This window comes from Rhincodon typus, chromosome 17 (assembly GCF_021869965.1).
Source record: "Rhincodon typus isolate 14 chromosome 17, sRhiTyp1.1, whole genome shotgun sequence".
NCBI lineage: Eukaryota > Metazoa > Chordata > Chondrichthyes > Orectolobiformes > Rhincodontidae > Rhincodon > Rhincodon typus.
The window spans coordinates 10,159,109-10,179,320 of NC_063348.1; the positions used below are offsets into that span (position 1 = coordinate 10,159,109).

The following is a 20,212-nucleotide window of genomic DNA, read 5'->3' on the forward strand; positions in this document are numbered from 1 at the left end:
TGAGCTCAACCTGTTCTCAGAGGTCTTGGTATTCTCTACATATCCATTAATTAATCTGCCTCAAATGTCAAAAACATTATTCGCCATGTAACTTTTATTATCAGCATATTAAATTGCCTATTAAGAGCTGATGGATTTAATACTTTATCACAGAAAATTAATTATAATAGTCATGCATATTTGTGACCAAAGTCACATTTGCTCTAGAGAAAAGAATTTAATTTAAACTTCTTGTAGCTTGGCAAAAATCGGAAATGCACAGTAGGTCTGTTAGCATTTATGATGACAAAAGATTAGTTAATGTCTTGAGCAGAAAAGGCCAATCTGCACCAGTCACCAATTAATCTCTAACTGAGGTGGTGAGCTGTTGTAACTTTTGAGGTTGAAAAATAAGTCTGCCTTCTCATTTGGGAATAATAGTGGGATGTTCTCTAGCACAAGTCCTAGCCAGTTTCTTCCCATGACTTCTTGTTCCTAGTACCATCCATCGCATATTATCACAGATTTTCCCAGTCCTATGAGAGAGCTGTTTCTCCAGTTTAAATTTGTGCCATTAACAAAGAACCATTTCATCTAGTTGAAATGACAGTTTAAACTCTTCAAATGCAGGCACCTTGTTGACAAAATATTGTTTCTACACCATGTGTGCCATGTAACACCCTGCCTTTTCCTTCTACAGTAATTTGAAATCCAAAACTTTCACAATCCATAATGTAGTTGTCATTCCATAAAAAGGCAAGTGTTTCTATGTGTTATATTATTTAAAAAATCCACTCTGAATTGGATTAATTCTGATCTGATTGCTTTATAGAAACAAGGTTTAATCCAAATGCGCTACTGTTCCATTGAACTTTCTCTGGGGCATTTTACTATTTCAAAGATGCAATATCAAAACAGTTTGTTTGTTAATATGGCCTCAAACTTGATGTAGGAAAATCCCTTTCCCAGGAACAATCAATCATCCACTGCCAAAAACCTCTCATTGTACCATATGATAAATTCAACCATTAGATTAAATAAGAAGAATATCTTCAGCCTGCTAAATTAGCTATTGATGGGCATGCATGTTTTTGACCATTTAAACATGTCCAAATCAGTGGAAAGAGTATTTGCAGTGATTTTCCCACTAAAGTGGTTGCCTTAGTGATAAAAGGTATGCAGATCTATTCAGTTTCTTTGGCGAATGGAAATTATATTTTTCTCTAAGAATGTAGTATGTTTTAATCCCTTCTCTGTCTCAACCTCCTTTCCCCCACCCCCAACCACCACCACCATTAATTCTTTGCATTTGGCCTATACTAATCAAAGCAGTCAGAAATATTATATAATTAGAAGTTTCATCTTGCAATTTACATTTGCAGACTGGTATGTTAAGCTTAAAGTGGTACACCCACTTGAACAAGACACTTGAGTTAGTTCAGCATGGTACTCGTTGCAGCCTTACCATTTAACCTACTTGCTAGCCTGAACGTTGTTTTTGCGATATTGACACAAGCAGGTGGTGTCACGTTTCTTCCCCATGCTGCTCATGAATCACACTGGCCTCCATGACCATCGGTTCTCAAGAATAGCCTATTTGTGTACGTGGATTGCACCACATTACCCTTTTGAGGAAATTCCAACCACTGCCTCCAAGATTTACTTGTTTCCCTCATGTTTTAAAAGTTCAATCAAATGCAAATTTTTTGCATGCTAATTGCAGTAAACTGCCAGAAAATTCTCCTCTCACAAAGTGAAAAATGATCAATGTACCATCTAATTGCACTCTTATCCTCAGATTAGGAAAACAGCATTTGAAGGAAAATGGGATGTATGCGCGTACACTTGCATCCTGTATATTGAAACACTACAGAAGGATGAAGAAGAAAAGGTTGTGAACCTGGAATGATGACAAATGAGTAACTTTAAAATTCAACCAAGTTACATGGATGAAAATCCATATCTGACTTGAATATAAGATTTATCTCCTTCATAATTAATGGATCATTCAATACGGTTGATATTCTTAGCTTCACATTATTCTGCAGGGCATGGTCTAGAACACAGAATAGTTACATTGTTCTGAGCAGCTTTTTCATGACTTCTCATTATATATCAATGTATAGTGACATAAGGATTAATCTTAAGTGCAAAAAACAATACTATCAAGCTCATCCCATTTATATTGCTAATCCTGTTGTCTGATTTTATTAACACACAAACTGAACTACCTGTACAGTGCTGTGAGATGCAGTGAGCTTCCTCCAGGGTCAGCTATTGATGTAGCTGTTCATCAATATATGATACAAAGGAGGTTGAGTTGATTCAAATCTTTAACCCCTTCCTCAGGAGAAAAGGTGTCTCCGTGCAGCTCTAGGTGTCAATTTAGGATGTGACCTGCAGAGATATTGCTCTCTCAAAAACTCACCACAGAATTCTGTCCTTGTTAACCTGTAAAGTACCTTATTAATCCTGCACTCCTAGAAGGGAATCTGAGTTTATGGTCTTGAGGGAGTGTGGTGTCAGTGAATTTACTCACTAAAATATGGTTCTTAAACGAACTGTACATGGTTTTGCTTTGGAATAACGTAGCATTCCCATTGTTAAACTTAGTAGGGATATGAATGTACACCGATATGTTTTGAAAAAGAAATGCTGTGTTACATCTCTCCCTGTAGAAATTTTTAGTGTCACCTTAAAGTTAACATATTTAACTCAAACTAGGTTAATTTATCACTTGACATTTCACAAACAGCAGTACAGGAAGTGTCGATAAAATATTCGATTATCTGTACTGTCACGGCAACCAGATATGCTTCTCAGTATGGTCAGTGAACTGTAGATTAATATAGCTTGTTTGACCCCTCTTTAGTTCATATGATTGAAGTTAAAGTTGATCAGCAATGAAGGTTTTGGTTTCAATGGGTTACAAGTTAATTTATTACATGTTATTATAAAATAATCCTTAGGAATAAAAAGATGAAGTTATTAAAAATTGCAAATAAAGATTAAAGCAAGTACTGATGAGACAGAAGAATATTTAAAATAAAGTCCCAGTGAGTTTCTTTAGTGATACTGTTGGGCATTGTTACTGGTATCTCTTGCTGAAGGAAAGGGGTTAATACTCCAGGAATTGGGCTGTGGGGAATCTCTCGAACGTTTGGAGTCGCACCAGGCACAAATGAAAATGGTTGTACTTGTTGGAGGACAATCATATCAGCCCCAGGATAATATTGTAGGAGTTCCTCAGGTTAGTATCCTAGGCCCAAACATATTCAGCTGTTTCATTAACAACCATCCCTTCATCCCTTCTTCATAAGGTCAAAACTGGTGATATTCACTGATGACTACACAGTGCCAGAATTCACACAACGCCATGTTATAGCCCAACAGGTTTATTTGAAATCACAAGCATTTGGAGCGCTGCTCCTTCGTCAGGTGGAGTGAGGAGAAGCACACAGGAATAGAATTTATAAGCAGAGATCAAAACATTGTACAAATGGTGTGAGTGGATTGTCGACAAGCTGAATACTATGTCTCTGCAGGTGATCAAGTGTCAAATCGTGTGAGTAAAGTGTCAACAGCTGAATAACAAGTGAAGTGATAGCTATAATCCGATTAATTGCGGCAATGTGATAATTACAAAAAATTTAAAATAAGGTGTTGCTAGAGACAAATCAAATGGCTGGAATAACATGATACGTATAAGAGTCACATGCTGAGGGTCTAACCAAAGTAACAAGTAAACCAAAACTGTACAAACTAATTAAGGTAGAGAAATCATAACAAATTCTCAAGGTGATGGTCAAAACAGGACAGTAAGGAAGGCTTTTCAGATACAGAACAGTGGGGTGGGGGTCACCTGTAGCGCGATGTGAACCCAAGATCACGGTTGAAGCCGTCTTCATGGGTACAGAACTTGGCTATCAGTTTCTACTCACAATTCTGCGTTGTTGTGTATCTAAAAGGCCGCCTTGGACTTCACACCACTTCCTTTTCAGCGGTTGACACTTTTGATCACCTGCAGAGAGTTATTATTCAGCCTGTCGACACTCACACCATTTGTACAATCTTTTGATCTCTCTGCCTATAAGTTCTGTCCCTGTGTGTTTCTCTTCACTTCACCTGATGAAGGAGCAGCGCTCCGAAAGCTTGTGATTTCAAATAAACCTGTTGGACTACAACGTGATGTTGTGTGAATTCTGACCTTGTCCAGCCCAGTCCAACACTGGCACTTCCACACCATGATTACACAACGCTCAGCACAATTTGGGGTGACTCAAATACAGAAACAGCCCGTGTCCACATGCAGCAAGACCTGGACAATGTCCAGGCTCAGATCAGTAAGTGACACATAACATTTGTGCCACTGAAGTGCCAGGCAATGACCGTCTGCATGGAGAGAATTTGTCCAACTCCCCTTGACATTCAATCGTATTGTAATCACAAAATCCGCCATTATCAACCTCCTGGTTCATTGATCACGGAATCCATGTAGAATGTGTGGTCAGGTGACTTGTGGCAATCGTGTTATTTTTAGTTTCTTATGTTCATGTCCAGTTATAGTCTTAACTTTGTTGTTACCAAGCGTGGTAGTCTTTAATAGTTTATTCCTAACACAAATACGGAGAATTTAACTGCAGAGACTCTGTAGGTATCCTTATAATGTTTAATTCTAATCTTTAAATTGTTTGATCACTGACAGCCATTTTATGGATAATTCTTTTTCTTCCTTTATGTTGCCACTAATTAATTTCACTATGATATTCTATTTGGCTGTGGTGAACAATCCCTCCCCACCCCCCTCAGTATGTCTACGGTTTTTGAATGGGTGGCACACCACTTCTCCTCTATACTCCTTCCTCCTTTGCAGATCTGAGTAAGGGTGTCTTTGCCTGTTTCCATTCTAGCTATTCAGATATAGCCAGAATCTCCGACTTTGGCTTCTCATCCAATATTGTTGTCTGGATTTGCAAGGATCGATACTTGAAACTACAATTTCTCATTTTCACATAACCTGAAAGAGACATCAACCTGAAAACACATTGTCAGGTTCCACACATGTTGGTAAATCCAATTCCAGCTCACCAACTTTACCAGCATTTCAAATCCTCCTGTTTTGCACAATTGCATGAACAACATTTAGTTCTGGATGAGCCAGGATTTATTCCGCATAGGTTAGGAATGTTGAAATAATTGTCTTCCATTAAATCATTGTCTTTAAAGAGCACTTACTATTGAATGATATCATCACATTCCCTGCCCATTTTCTCAGTCTGAACCACAGTGCACAACCTCAATAATGAATTGATCCTCATCTGAGCTTCTGAACCCCTATCCTGTACATCACCAATATCCACATCAGTATTATCACCTGATACTGCCACAGTCTCAGCCTGTCTGCTACAAAACCTTCATCTGTAAATTTGTTACTCAGTTATTCCAAAATTTTGTTGGTTGACCTTGCAACCTCCACTCACCATAAGCATTTGCTGATCCAAAATTCTGCTGTCTGTATTGTATGTCTCCTGACCACCATTCACCAAAACTCGATTGCCTACATTGGTTTTCAATCAAGCAGTGCCTCAATTTTTAAAATGCTGCATGTAGTGTTTGTATTTATCCATGGCCTTTTTTCTTTCTGTTTCTATAAACTACAATGCTCCAAGAGCTCTGCCTTCCTCCAGGTCTAGCCTCTTGTTCATTCTCCACTTCCTTCAGCCTAACAATGATGACTTTGTCTTTGACTATTTAGGGGCTAACCTCTGGAATTTTCTCTATAAACCTCTCTTTTCTCATTTAACACACCTAGTAAAGCCTCTCTTTTTGACCACACTTTTGGTCCCTTGTTCTAATGATTCCTTTAACTTGTTTTTTTTTTACCTAATCCTGTGAAGGGATGTTTATCTGCATTAAAGGAGCAATGTTGTTAATGTATTTCCTCATATCCACTAATTTTGCAGTTGCAGACTTCTAAGGTAAAATTGCATTTATTATTAATTTTTTCAGTACATTATTTTTCATGAATAAAATGATGAAGTAAATTTTTGTTCAAATATTGCAAGATGTTAGAAACCTCATCACAAACTTTGATTAAAGCGTATTATTGAGTTTGCACGTTTTCAATCAATTGTGTCAGACAATGAAAACAATCCAGCCACCCTCTTCATGAAAAATTTTAATCTCTAATTTAATTGAGACAATTACTACATCCATCTCGTTAGTGATGCTGTAATTATTACATGAAATTACATAGGGAAAATCAAACTGAACAGTTTATTGTGAAGTGAATGTCAGGACCTTCTGTGCTAATATATCCAAACGTGTAAATTAAAAAAGAAAATTGGTAGGTCTATATAGCTACGAGGCATGAAAAAGCTCTGCAGCCTAAGCATCTAAAGTAATCTTCAGTTCAATTTCGTGTTGCCATTTAGCTAGCTTCTTAGGCAATCAGTTTTTTCCAATGCTTTCAGAAACTAATGCTCCTTTCCTATTTGCCATTTCGCCTGAAAGAGCAAAACATAATTCAAGTGGCACCCTTGTCATTATTGTTAAATATTTGCAGGAGGGCTTTGCTTTGCTTTCATGGACACCAACATGCTTCACTCACCATTTCAGAGCACAGTCATCCATGCTGATAACTGATCTGCTTGATAATGGTTCTGAGTGGCGTTAGCTTATTTCCTTTATATTCTTCCTCAGAATTGGATGTCAATAAGAGGAGGTTCATTTTATTTTTGTTTTAACTCTTGTAGTTAATGCACCAGGTTCTTGGCTTTGTGACAGCTCTGATAAATATAAAGTAAGAATTAACTTCATGATTAGATTTGATTTGATTTATTACTGTCACATGTACCTGGGTACAATGAAAAGTTTTGTTTTGCGTGCAGTACAAACAGATCATGCTATGCAATAATGATAGGCTGATGGAGCAGAGTGAGGAATACAAAGTTAAGGCTGCAAAGAAGGTGCACAAAAAGCAAGAGCAATATTAAATTTGAAATTTGAGAGGTCTATTCAGAAGTTTAATAGCAGTGGGAAAGAAGTTGTTCTTGAACCTGTTGGTTACATGTGTTTAAGCTTTTGTATCTTCTGCCTGACAGAAGAGTTTGTGAGACCAGGGTAGGAGCAGTCTTTGATGATGTTGGCTGCCTTTCTGAGGCAGTGAGAAGTGTAGTTCGAATCAGTGGATGGAAGGTCAGCTTGCGTGATGGACTGTGTTCACAACTCTGTAGTTTCTTATGGTCCTGAGCAGAGCAGTTGCTGTGCCAAACTACGATGCATCCAGATAGAATGCTTTCTATGGTACATCTATAAATGTTGGTCAGACTCCATATGGACATGCAGAATTTCCTTAGTCTCTTGAGGAATAAGAGGCATTGTTGTGCCTTCTTGACTGGGTGGTCCAGGGCAGATTGTTGGTGATAGTCACCCCTAGGAACTTGACATTCTTGACCATCTCCACCTCAGCTCCATTGATGTAGATGGGGCTGTGTCTTCCTCCTTACAAGATACCTTGTATGATTTTGGATAGCACTTCGGATTATGAAACCCCAGATCCAGTACTGTCACTATCTTTAGTCCAGTCTATACATTTAGTTACAAGTGTACTGAAATAGTTTTTAATGTTAGCAACTTATTTGGTTGGGTGGTCTGAGACAGCCATGACATAATTTGGATAAAATCGCGAGGCAGGAAGCATACATTTATCTGTTCCCCTGAGAGTTTTCAACTACAAATATGCAGGCTGTTAATAAGCTTCCATCTTAAGAATTTGTTAAATTCAGTCAAAGCAAGCAACGCTTCTGCTTGGCAGTGATTAGAATTTTATTTCTAAGCAGTCATTGAGCCAGTCTTTGTAAGGAGTTCAATGTGGTAAAAGTCGTCTTGTAACAAGAGACTCTTCCTTCTGTCCACTTGCAGCAACCTGTTGTATTTCTTATTCTACATTATTTGTGGCACCATACTTCAAGTGACACGCAATCATTCTACATCTTGCTGTTCAGTTTTCAAACTAACAGCATTAAGCATTATTATGATTGATCACAAACGACTAAACAACACATAGCGTTGTTCAAATGGCATATGTTTGGCTGCTGCTATTACACGTGCATCCTCAATGCAATTGTTACCGAGCCTTGTGTCCATCATTCTTCACACTATCCAAAAAAGGAGCATCTTTTAGCTTATCTTCCCTTTGACACAAAGTTTCCCTCAGCCCTTCCACTGATTTATACATTGTCTAATTGCTTATTCAGTATATAGTCTGGGATGAACCAAGCTTTATTCCAGTTCAACATTAAGAAAACCACAGACATAAACATCTTTTCTAGTGTCACCCTGTTTGAGTCAATGCCAATTTTTATCAATTATGTTCTGTGAAAAACACGGATATTAAAGGTACATTATTCACTCATTACTGATGCAGTAATCTTCCCACTTTTAGAATCATAGATTCCCTACAGTGCAAACAGAAGCAATTCAGCTCATTAAGTCTGCACTGACCCTCCAAAGAGCACCCCACCATAAACCCATAACCCCACATTTCCCATGGCTAACCCAACTAGCCTGCACGTCCCTGGACACCATGTGCAATTTAGCATGCCCAGTCTACTTAACCTACACATCTTTGGACTGTGAGAGGAAGCCAGAGCACCCAGAGGAAACCCACACAGACACGGGGAGAATGTGCAAACTCCACACAGTTGCCCAAGGCTAGAATCGAACCTGGGTCTCTGGCTCTGTATGGCAACATTGCTAACCACTGACCCACCATGCCAGCTGTAGATTGTCTATTTGTGAGAGCGCAGATCTTTTGGAAAGGAAGATTTAAAGGCTGATGGGGGAAGGGAGATGGGTAAAGGTGCTATCTGAATAACGTGTCTCAGCCCAGTGTCCACAATGTTAGGCCTGCAACCAGTAAATTTCTACTTTCTGATAACATTGGTCATATCATTCTACTTGGTTTCACTTGAATTTCTACTGGAGTGCCTATTGACAGACTGATTTTCATTTGTATTTTGGTAGCCTTGACTTCACATCATTTTATAACTTCTCTTAATCCTACCAACACATTCAATTTCTCTATGACAAAAACAGAAATTTCTGGAAAAGGTCAGCAGGTCTGGCAGCAGCCGTGAAGAAAAAATCAGAGTTAATGCTTCGGATCTGGTTACCCTTCCTCAACTGTTCTGAGGAAGGGTCACCGAACCCGAAACGTTAACTCTGATTTTTTTTCTTCACAGATGTTGCCAGACCCGCTGAGCTTTTCCCGCAACTTCTTTTTTTGTTCCTGATTTACAGCATCCGCAGTTCTCTCCGCTTCAATTCTTCTGTGATCTCAATGCACACACAATATCATCCACTTCAGATTCAACTTCTCACCAGACAAATACGACCGCTTGACATTTGACAACGCGAACTTTTGTACTGTCGTGAGTTTCCTGTCCTCGGACTTTGTCCCTTCAAAAGTGACATTATCATGCTTTTGTCAAAAATCCAATTCTTTATCCCTTTATTACTCCCAAACTTCTTCATAGTCTATGTCTTTCAACATAACATTGCTGTATTAGCCTTGCCTTTCCCACCTCTTCTGGATTAAATCTTTCCATTCTTTCTCCTGCCGACAATATTGAAACAACCCAGTTAGAACCACCTGTGATATTTTTTGTGAGCTATCCTTGAGTATCTTCCACAGCCTCACAGCTGTAGTCTGCATGTCATCCACACTGTCATCCACCTCCCATCTTGGCACTTTCTTCCCTCTGTGCCAGTCCAAACTGTCCACCAGAGCCAACTTTTGGATTGAATTGAAGAATTCTCAAATGTTCTATGTCCCTTTAAAGGCAGAGCTATGATAAATTATATGGGGAGTAAAGAAATGGCAGAGGCATTAGATAAATATTCTGTGTCATCCTTCATTTGTTAAGCAAAGATCACGTCCTGGAAGTACTGGGAAAGCAAGGATCTGGAAAAACAAAATAAAGAAATTAGGCAAATTGTGTTAATTAAAAATTGCCAATTAGTACTGGAGAAAATAATTGTATTAAAATGGCTCTTTACTTTTGAATGCTTCTAATTTTTGGAACAAAATAAATGAATTCAGATGCAAATACAGGCTAATTGTTATGACCTTACAGCCATTATAATGAAATCATGGAAGATCATAGATCATAGAATCCCTACAGTGTGGAAACAGGACATTCGGCCCAACAAGTCCACACCGCCTCTCCAATAAGCATCCCACCCAGACCCATTCCCCTAACTTCCCATGTCTAACCCTCTAACCCACTAACCTAAACATCCCTGAACACTATGGGCAATTTAGCATGGCCAATCCACCTACCCTACTCATTTTTGGACTGTGGGATGAAACTGGGGCACCCGGAGGAAACCCACGCAGACACTGGGAGAATGCGCAAACTCCACACGGACAGTCGCCCAAAGGCTGGAATCGAACCCGGGTCCCTGGCGCTGTGAGGCAGCAGTGCTAACCACTGAGCCACTGTGCCGCCCCCTTTCATTATTCAGGGATATTGTGACTTATTGAAAGGGCAGGCCAGAAGGAAATAGTGGTGGGCTTGCACTGAGGTACAGGATGGAATAATGGAAAAAAATATTATCTTGGATCAGAAGACATTATGCAACTGGATCCTCAGTTTTCTGACCCATGCCCACAATCAGTGAAGATGGACAACTGCACCTCCTCCACGATAACATTCAACACTGGAGCCCCCAAAGATGCATTCTCAGTCCCCTACTGTACTCCCTGTACACCCACGACTGTGTGGCTAAATTCCAAACAAATGCCATCTACAAGTTTGCTGACGACACCACCTTGGTAGGACAGATATCAAACAACGATGAGTCAGATTACAGAGAGGAGATAGAAGGCTTGGTGAACTGATGCAATGAGAACAGCCTCTCTTTCAACGTCGACAAACTAAAGAACTGATCATTGACTGCAGAAAGAAGGGAGGAGAACAGGCCCCCATCTACATCAATGGAATTGAGGTGAGAGGGGTGGAGAGCGTCACGTTCCTAGGAGTGACGATAACCGACAACCTGTCCTGGACTTCCCTCGAAGATGCAACAGTCAAGAAGCACAACGACGTCTGTTCTTCCTCCAGGCAAATCAGGAAATTTGGCATGTCCACAAGGTCCTTCACCAACTTTTACAGATGCACCATTGAAAGCATACTAACTGGGTGCGTACAGCCTGGTATGGCAACTGCTGTGCCCAGGACCGTAAGAAACTACAGAAGGTTGTGTGCACAGCCCAGACCATCATGGAAGCCAACCTTCCATCCACGGACTCCATTTATATGGCCCATTGCCACGGAAAGGCTGCCAATATCATAAAAGACCCATCACACCCCGGCAGCGCTCTCCTACAACTTCTTACGTCAGGCAGAAGATACAGAAGCTTGAACACATGCACCAGCAGGTTCAGAAACAGCTTCTTGCCTGCTGTTATTAGACTGATGAATGGACTGTCTAACTTCAAATAATGCTAATCTTGCTAATGTTGATCTTGCCCAGTGCACACCCTTTGCAATGTAACCTGTGTGCCTCTGTCCAAGTGATTTTTTTCTTCACCCATGATCTGTATATCCTTGCTCACTATGATCTGCCTGTACTGCTCGTAAACAAAGCTTTTCACTGTACTTGGGTACATGTGACCATCAATCAATCAATCAATCAATCCAAATGGTGGAGGTAAGAAATAGAAAAGGAAGGAAGACACGGGTAGGCCCCTTAACAGTAGCTATTCGGTGGGACAGAGAATAAATCAGGTGATAATGAGAACATTAACAAAAGCAGTATACTAATCATGCGTGACTTTAATCTTCACGCAGAATCAATCAGCCGAAGCAGCCACGAGGAAGAATTCACAGAGTGTATTCAGGACAGTTTCTTGGGACAATATGTTGTAGATCCAACCAGGGAACAGGGTAATTTGGATTTGCTGATGTTTCATGAGCCAGGTTTAATAAATTATGGCCAAGTAAAAGATCCCCTCAGCAAAATGACGATAACGTGATAGAATTTAGAGAGAGGTACTTGGCTCATAAACAACTAGACTAAGCTTAAATAAGGGTAATTACAAAGGAATGAGGGCTGAACTATCTGGAATGGTCTGGAGAAAGAGTTTAGCTGCAAAGACAGAGGAGGAACAATGGCAGACAATTAAGAAACTAGTTCAAGGATCGTAAAAATGACTTCCAGTGAGGGAGAAGGATTCTGCAAAGGGGATAAGCCAACCACAGTTAACCAGATAAGTTAAGGATAACATCAAATTAAAAGAAAAGAATACAATGTGGCAAAGATTAGTCATAAATTAGAGAATTGGGCAAGTGGTGAGGATGACACAAAGAATCTATAGAGGGACATAGACAGGCTAAGCAAGGGGACAACAACTTGGCAGATGGAATACAACGTGGCGAATTGTCAAGTTATGCATTTTGGCATGAAGAATAGAGGAGGTGAACATTACTTTAATGGAGAAAGATTGCAGAAGGCTACAGAACAGAGGTATTTGGGAGTCCTCGTGCTTGAATCACAAAATGCTAGCATCCAACTTCAGTGGGTAATAGGGAATGCAAATGGAATGTTGGTCTTTATTTCAAAGGGAATGGAGTGTACGTGCTTACTATAAATCAAATCAAATCAAATCAAATCAAATATAAAAATAGGGAGGTTTTGTTAAAGCTGTTCAAAGCACTAGTCAGACCACAGCAAGTGTCTGTGTAGGGTCCCTTATCTTAGGAAAGATATACTGGCATTAGATGCAGTCCAGTGTAAGTTGACTTGGTTGATCCGAGGTATGGAGGACTGTATTATGAGGAGAGTTGAGTAGAATGGGCCTGTAATCACTGGAATATAGAAGAATGAGAGGTGACCTTATTGAAACAGACATATTTTGGGGACTTGACAGGTAGATAAGGAGAAGTATTTCCCCTTGTGAGAGAGTTTAAGAATAGACGACATAAGAGCTCATACATTTAAGACAGCAATGAGGAGGAATTTCTTCTGAGGGTTGTGAATCTGTGGAATGATTTACCACAGAGGGCTTTGAGGCTGGGTCATAAAGCATATTCCCAAGGCTGAGATGGACAGATTTTTAATCAGTCAGGTGCATCTCGGGTTATTGGGAAATGACAGAAAGAGGAGTTGAGGATTATCAGATCAGCCAGGATCTAATTGAATGGTGGAGCAGACTCGATGAGCTAAATAGCTTACTTCTGCTCTTACATCTTATGGTCTAAACATCGACAATTCTACCACACTTGATGGCCTGCCGTCTAGGATTTTAAAAGTGGTGACAAATGAAACAGTGGATTGGTTAGATCTTCCAAATTCCCTTGACTTCTCCATCAATTCCAACAGTGCAAAGCTCCCTTTAGTATTTTGTCAGTGTACATTTTGTCCTCAGGTTTCTGGAGTGCTGCTTGAATGATAGCCTTCTGATTCACAGCAAGAATGTGTTTACTGAGCTAAGGCTGATACTTGGTGTACTGAATATAGAAAATGTGACCTTTTGACGATGCTGCCTTCCTAGCAAATTCGAAGCAACACTACCACATTGGCTGTGCATGCCATGAACTACAGAATCCATAAAATCAGGGGCTCTCCAGAAGATCCATTAGTAAGATTAATAATATTTTCCATTTACTTCAAAGGCATTATAGCATTTTTTGAGGTGAGTGCAATACACTGAGTAATTAAAAATTGTTCTTCATCACCAGTACCAACTGATTCCAGAGGAGAATCATGGTAACAAACTGCTAACTTGCTTGATTTTAATTGAGGAAATCTCAAAAGCTCACACACTACAGTACGTGTCCACCAGAATATCAGCAATCCAGCGTCCTACAGAGGCCACTGAAATGTGTCTCTGATCAGAGTGTGAAGCAGAAATTAAGTAATCCATCCCTAAATTTGACAAGCACAAAAGAAAGTTGTTTGTTATGAGAAACGCAGTATAGAGATAGAGAAGGAGATTAGAAACGACAAAATGAGCTTCTTTATCTTTAAAATTCCCCAATGTATAAACCATACAGCTAATAGGGGAAATATTGAGTTTTTAAAATTCTAGTGCTGAATTAAAATTGTACTACATAAGGAAGGAACATCTCATTAAACACAGTAAGGAAAATAGGTTCTATCTATAATATCTTTACCAAAACAAGCTACTTGCACTTATAAATCTTTTTTAAAAAACAGAATGCATCACACAGGACAAGCAGTTAATAATGATGGGAGGATGTGGCCCAGGATATGTTCAATGCAGTTTGAGGAGCATTGAAGTGATGCAAGTGAGGATGAGAGGTTCTGGAGGAGTGCTGAATCCACGTGCCCGAGACAGTTAAAGATTGTTGCAACAAAACTACAGCCCAGATTTGGAACAAAGCCAAATGAGGCAAATGCCAGAAAAGCAGATGAACTCCCTGATGTGTGCTGCAGGAGAATGCAAAGTAGGGACAGAGCAGGGAGAGGACAGGGGCCTGCAAATGAGGAGAGAATTTTAAATTCAATACTCAGGGCAATGAGAGTCATAACATTGTAATGGCAAGTTACTTTAGGCAAGTTATGATCTGGAATGTGTTACCTCAAAGTGTGGTGAGAGCACATTCAAAAGTAACATTGAAATAAGCAATGCATAAGTATTGGTAAAGGGAAAATATGTAGAAATATGAGGTAGAAAATTAGAGTTGGGACTAATTAGTTAGCATTTTTTAAAAAGCTAACACAGGTACATTGATCTGAGTGGCCTCCTATGTGTGTGAATTTATGTATGTGTTCAGATCTGTGTTAAGCAGTAGAATTAATTTAGCATGTGGAGGTCAAAGGGGAAGAGTACCAAATTTAACCAGCGTTCTCTTTTTGCCTTGCAGTGCATCGAAATTGGAGACCGAACACAACTGGGAACAACTGTCAGAGCCTGTTTCCTCCCACCACAGCAACAGGAACAATGAGAGGCCTGGGTAAAATTAGCTCAAGTTTCCTGCTTTGGGTGCACATTAGTTTTGCTCGTTTGAATGCTAGCTCAGAACTGCAGAAGGCTACAATATACACTTCAGAACACACAAAAAATAAGAAGCTCCAGTTGAGAAGAACTTTCCAAGAACTGGGTGCAGGCACAGCAGGCCAAATGGATGCTGCCATTTTCTAGTTGGATTGTTCACAAATGTTTCATTCTGACACTGAGGAAGTTGGCAGCAGCAAAGCAGAACAGCACTCAGAGGAGAAGTGATGAATGTCTTCTGATCAAGGCAGGAGATTCTGAATGATGTACAATTCTGGGATGAGCTAACTGAAGCAAAATAATATAGATGATATGCACATTGGAGAATTACTGAAGTAGAAGAATTAAAGCCCTTGAATATTTTTACATTAAGACTGTAATTTAACTACTAATTTAAATAATCTACAACTTGGGTACTAGGTCATTTGGAAAAAAATTAGTTTTATTTTGTTTGTATGCAGTTAAGAGGAAATCAGAACAAACATTTTCAGCCCAATTCATTGACTCTCCATAATACTCAAAATTTTCCTATTGCAGGGTTGTGAATAGAAAACCTGCAGATTATTACTGAATATATAACGTTGAATCTTTTAGCTTAATTGAGAAATTGTCATGGATTGTGTTGTGACTTTCTGTGACACAGACCTTTACTCATTACTCAGTTAGCTGGTTTATTGAGTTCCCTGCAATGTAGACTTTTTCAGTTGTTATGGACGTTCTTTTATGAAGCAGAGCTTAAGCTCTAACTGTGCTCAATCATTTACTAAACCTTCAAAAACAGACTGCTGAAAGGAATCAGTTATCATTTGTAATGATCTGAATGTCAGCCCTGGCTCAGTCAGTAGCAGTCTTTGTTTCAGAAGATTGTGCGTTCAGGTCCAATTCCAGAAACTTGAACAAACAAATCTAGGCTGACCGTCTAACTGTTGCTGCAGTGTTGGAGTGCTTTCTTTTGGATAAGACATTAAACCAAGGGCCTATCAGGTGAGCATGAAAGATCTTATTACATAATTTGGAAGAAGATCAAGTGGGTTTTCCCTCGTGTCCTGGCTAATATCTATCTCAATCAGTATAATTACATCTGACATAGGAACTGGGGTAGGTAACTCAGCAAGATTATAGCTGATCTGATTGGAGCCTCAACTTCATATTCCTACCTATACCAGATAACCTTGTAACCTTTGTTGGTCAAGAATCCCTCTACCTGAGAAGTATTCAATCCCCCACTCCCACCACGCTCTCAGGAGGAAAATTCCAAAGACAACCTCTTCACCTCCATATTTAATAAGAGACTCCTCATTATTAAGCTGTGTTCCAGGTCGAATTTCCCACAAGACAAAACCTCCTGCCAAGTCCCCTCGAGGTTTCAATAAAATCACCTCTTATTCTTTGAAACTTCAATGAATATAAGACAAATCTGTCCAACTTTTCCTCATAGGGTGCCCTCCTCATCCCAGGAATCATTTGAGTGAATGTTCTTTGAACTGCTTCTAATGCAATTATGGTCCTTTCTTAAATAAAATGTAAACAAATGTAAACAGAGCTCCAGATGTGGCCTCACCGTCATTCCACTCCCCTCGCAACAACATTCCATTTGGTGTTCCTAGTTCCTGACTGTAATGTCTATTCTTTTAACTATGTAATATTTCTATCTTATACTATGAATTGCTGTAGAGTAATGCAGCTAATTTTCTTTTTTTATTCCTTTTTTGTATCTAAGATTTCTATTTAGGTACTTTGTACCTAAAATGGTGCCATAACAGGCAACATTGTAAAACTTCTATCAGAGATAGTAGGAACTGCAGATGCTGGAGAATCTGAGATAACAAGGTGTGGAGCTGGATGAACACAGCAGGCCAAGCAGCATCATAGGAGCAGGAAGGCTGACATTTCGGGCCTAGACCCTTCATCAGAAATGGGGGAGGGGAAGGGCGTTCTGAAATAAATAGGGAGAGAAGGGGAGGCAGATAGAAGATGGATACCTACTAACCTCATCCCGCCCCCTTGACCTGTCCGTCCTCCCTGGACTGACCTATCCCCTCCCTACCTCCCCACCTACACTCACCTTTACTGGCTCCATCCCCGCCTCTTTGACCTGTTTGTTTCCTCTCCACCTATCTTCTCCTCTATCCATCTTCTATCCGCCTCCTCCTCTCTCCCTATTTATTTCAGAACCCCCTTCCCCTCCCCCATTTCTGATGAAGGGTCGAGGCCCAAAACGTCAGCCTTCCTGCTCCTATGATGCTGCTTGGCCTGCTGTGTTCATCCAGCTCTACACCTTATTGTAAAACTTTTCACTGTATTCCTGTATTTCTGTACTTGAGTACACGTGACAATAAAGGATATTCTTATTCTTCTTCTAGTCACTCGCAATACCAGCACACTATCTATTTAAGATCCACGTAGCAGAGTACTCAGATCCCTATGTGCATCAGACTTCTGTAGTCTTTTTCCACTTAATGAATGTGCTGCTTTTTTTGTTCTTCCTGCCAAATTGGATAAGTTCACATTTTTCAATAATATTCTCTGTCTGTCAACTTCTTGATACTCATTTAACCTATCAATATCCCTTTGCAAACTTTCTATGTCCTCTCCACAACTAAATTTCCTATTTGTACTATCAGCAAATTTAGAAGCTATACAGTCAATCACTTCTTCCAAGCCTTTTATAATTGCAAGTAATTGAGACCTTGTGGCACACCACTTGTCATATCCTGCTAACCGAAAAATGGCCTGTTTATATCCGCAGTCTGCTTCCCATAATAAATCCTCCAGCTATGCTTGTGTGTTACCACCTACACATGAGTTTTTATTTTGCATAGTAACCTTAGATTTCCAGCAGGTATTTGACAAAGATGCACATCTAAATACAGTGCATCCACTGGTACCCCTTTAAGAAACTTCCTCTAAAGGCTCTATTGAATTAGTCAATAATTATTTTCCTTTCACAAAACGGGTTAATTGGCTGCAGAGTTCTTTAGGTCATGCTAAGGTCATGAAAGGCAGTATATAAGTATGGTTCATTTCCTTACTCGGTTGCATTTTTGGTATAATCATGGTGCAAAGGGAGATGTATCATAGAATACTCAGGACATCTTAGTGATTCCATCAGCTTTGTTGGAGCCGTGGTCTGCCAGCCCAAGTCCTACTGTACATGCTTAAATAAACTTAGTGCTGTTGAAGGAATTCTGGATAGGCAACGGATACAGAATTGTCATTGTGTTCCTCAATGCAAAACAAATACAAAACAGAGTGTAGCCAATTTGACAGTGAAGCATGTTGTGTACTGAGACTTAGTGAGGCAGTGTCTCATCTTCATATGTGCTGTTTAGGAAATAAGACCTCAAAATTATACTGACCTATGCCCAGCCAGGCTTGAGTCAAGTGAGTTCCAGATTTTTTGAGCATCTCATGCATTTTGGAGATGATATCCATTAATTCACACTATTGATCAGGTATTGAAATTCAATTCCGTGAAACATAAGAAAGTCACTTAACGTTCATTTGAAACAACAGAACCTCTGTTAGCAACTAAACCTTCAGAGCCAGCCTGCTGTAGCTTGCATTTAAATGTTGTGATCTGCATAGGTAGACTTAAGCATGTCTAGTGTTTTTACCTATTTTGCACATTGTATTTGACAGTTAAGAGATTGCTGAAAGTTTAGGAACCTATCTTTACACATTACTTGCCAAAAGAATATTCTTTATAATCATACATACTTACTTTGACTCAGGCTGTTAAATGCTGAGCACAAATGCAAATATGTACTGTCAAGTGAGTTGCTAATTGGGTAGCATATGTTGGATTTTTTTCTGCAACTTTCTTTAAAAAGGGAAAGTTTTTACACTTTCAGCTCATTTTGCAGATCTGTAAAGTCTGTAAATGTTGATCAATCTGTAAACTTTGATCAACTGTCTCAGAATGTATAATTTAATTTTTGGTAATGTAAGCATAGCTATAAGCTACTTTCAAGCTTAAATACAATATGCAATGAGGTGGCAAGATCTGATTTAGGCCAGAATTCTTGCCTCTGTTTTGCCTGGGTGTTTCCCAATAAAGAAGTGCAAATACGTTTAATTATTTCCTCAAAACGCTTGCAGAAATGAGTTATTGAATAGTATTGCAAATGACTTTTGAAGGAGTTCTCCCACCAATCCAGAATTCTGCACAGTGTGAGAACATTATGGGAGGCAAAATAGGAAAGAAAAATATAAATGAGAAAGCAGCTGTTTACTGGTAAGCATGGCACCGGTTTACTTAGAGAAAAATCTTTTGGAATGCTAACCTGGGTAATAATTTTGCTACTGTTTCAGGCCAAACCGGACGTCATGGAGGACAGACCGAGATATGGGACTCATGAACGCTATTGGTCTGCAGCCTCGCAATCCTGCCCCTTCTGTGACCTCACAAGGAACCCAAACGCCATCTCCACAACTGCAGAATGCAGAGACCCAAACCGACAGGGATTTGCAGGAAGCTACCACTTCAGGGACCAGCCAGGGTAAGAAACTCAAAATTTTAGGAATAATTTGCTGTAAAAGTATTAAGTGAGAAAATGGGCCATTGTGTTAGCTTTAAGATATCAGAACGTCTGCAGTTTCCTTGAATTATGCAACCAGTTTTATCTCTTGTAGCCTATGGCCCATTTAGAAAAAGGTTGTGCCAGATTCCATTTATATCTTACACATTCTACCTTTTGGGTGCAATTACTTCATATTCAAGAAGAGTAAAATGATAGGAATATAAAAATATATGGACCAATCAATGCAACAAAATTGCTGCTCCAGGTCTGTAGGATTCTCAGCTGTCTTCATGGCTTACTGAATTGTGTAGACCTGGTGGATGAGCTGTGTGTGGTAAAACAATCAATTTAAATCAGAATTGGGAAATTTCAAGCTGAGCTAGTTAAGTCTGAAATCTATTGTTCCTGTTAATCGTTTGGTGTGAAAGCAGCCACCTTTGAGAGCATAGGTGCAGGGCTGGATGAACACAGCAGGCCAAGCAGCATCATAGGAGCAGAGAGGCTGACGTTTCGGGCCTAGACGTTTACCTGGACCATCTCTAACACCTCTCTCCCCTTCCTGGACCTCTCTGTCTCCATATCGGGCAACCACCTAGAAAAACCGATATCCATTTCAAGCCCACCGACTCCCACAGCTACCTAGAATACTCCTCCTCCCACCCACCTTCCTGCAAAAATGCTA

General features: G+C 39.7%; 1 protein-coding gene across 2 annotated transcripts in view; it reads left to right on the forward strand.

The window, feature by feature from the left end:
- Positions 1-20,212, forward strand: part of LOC109935005 (activating molecule in BECN1-regulated autophagy protein 1-like) — a 337,851-nt gene that overhangs the window by 270,868 nt on the left and 46,771 nt on the right. For both annotated transcript variants that reach the window (XM_048607170.1, XM_048607171.1), the window contains 2 exons: positions 14,877-14,966; positions 19,322-19,509. In XM_048607170.1, coding sequence (XP_048463127.1) covers positions 14,877-14,966; positions 19,322-19,509 — 278 coding nt within the window. The remainder of the gene's footprint in view (positions 1-14,876; positions 14,967-19,321; positions 19,510-20,212) is intronic.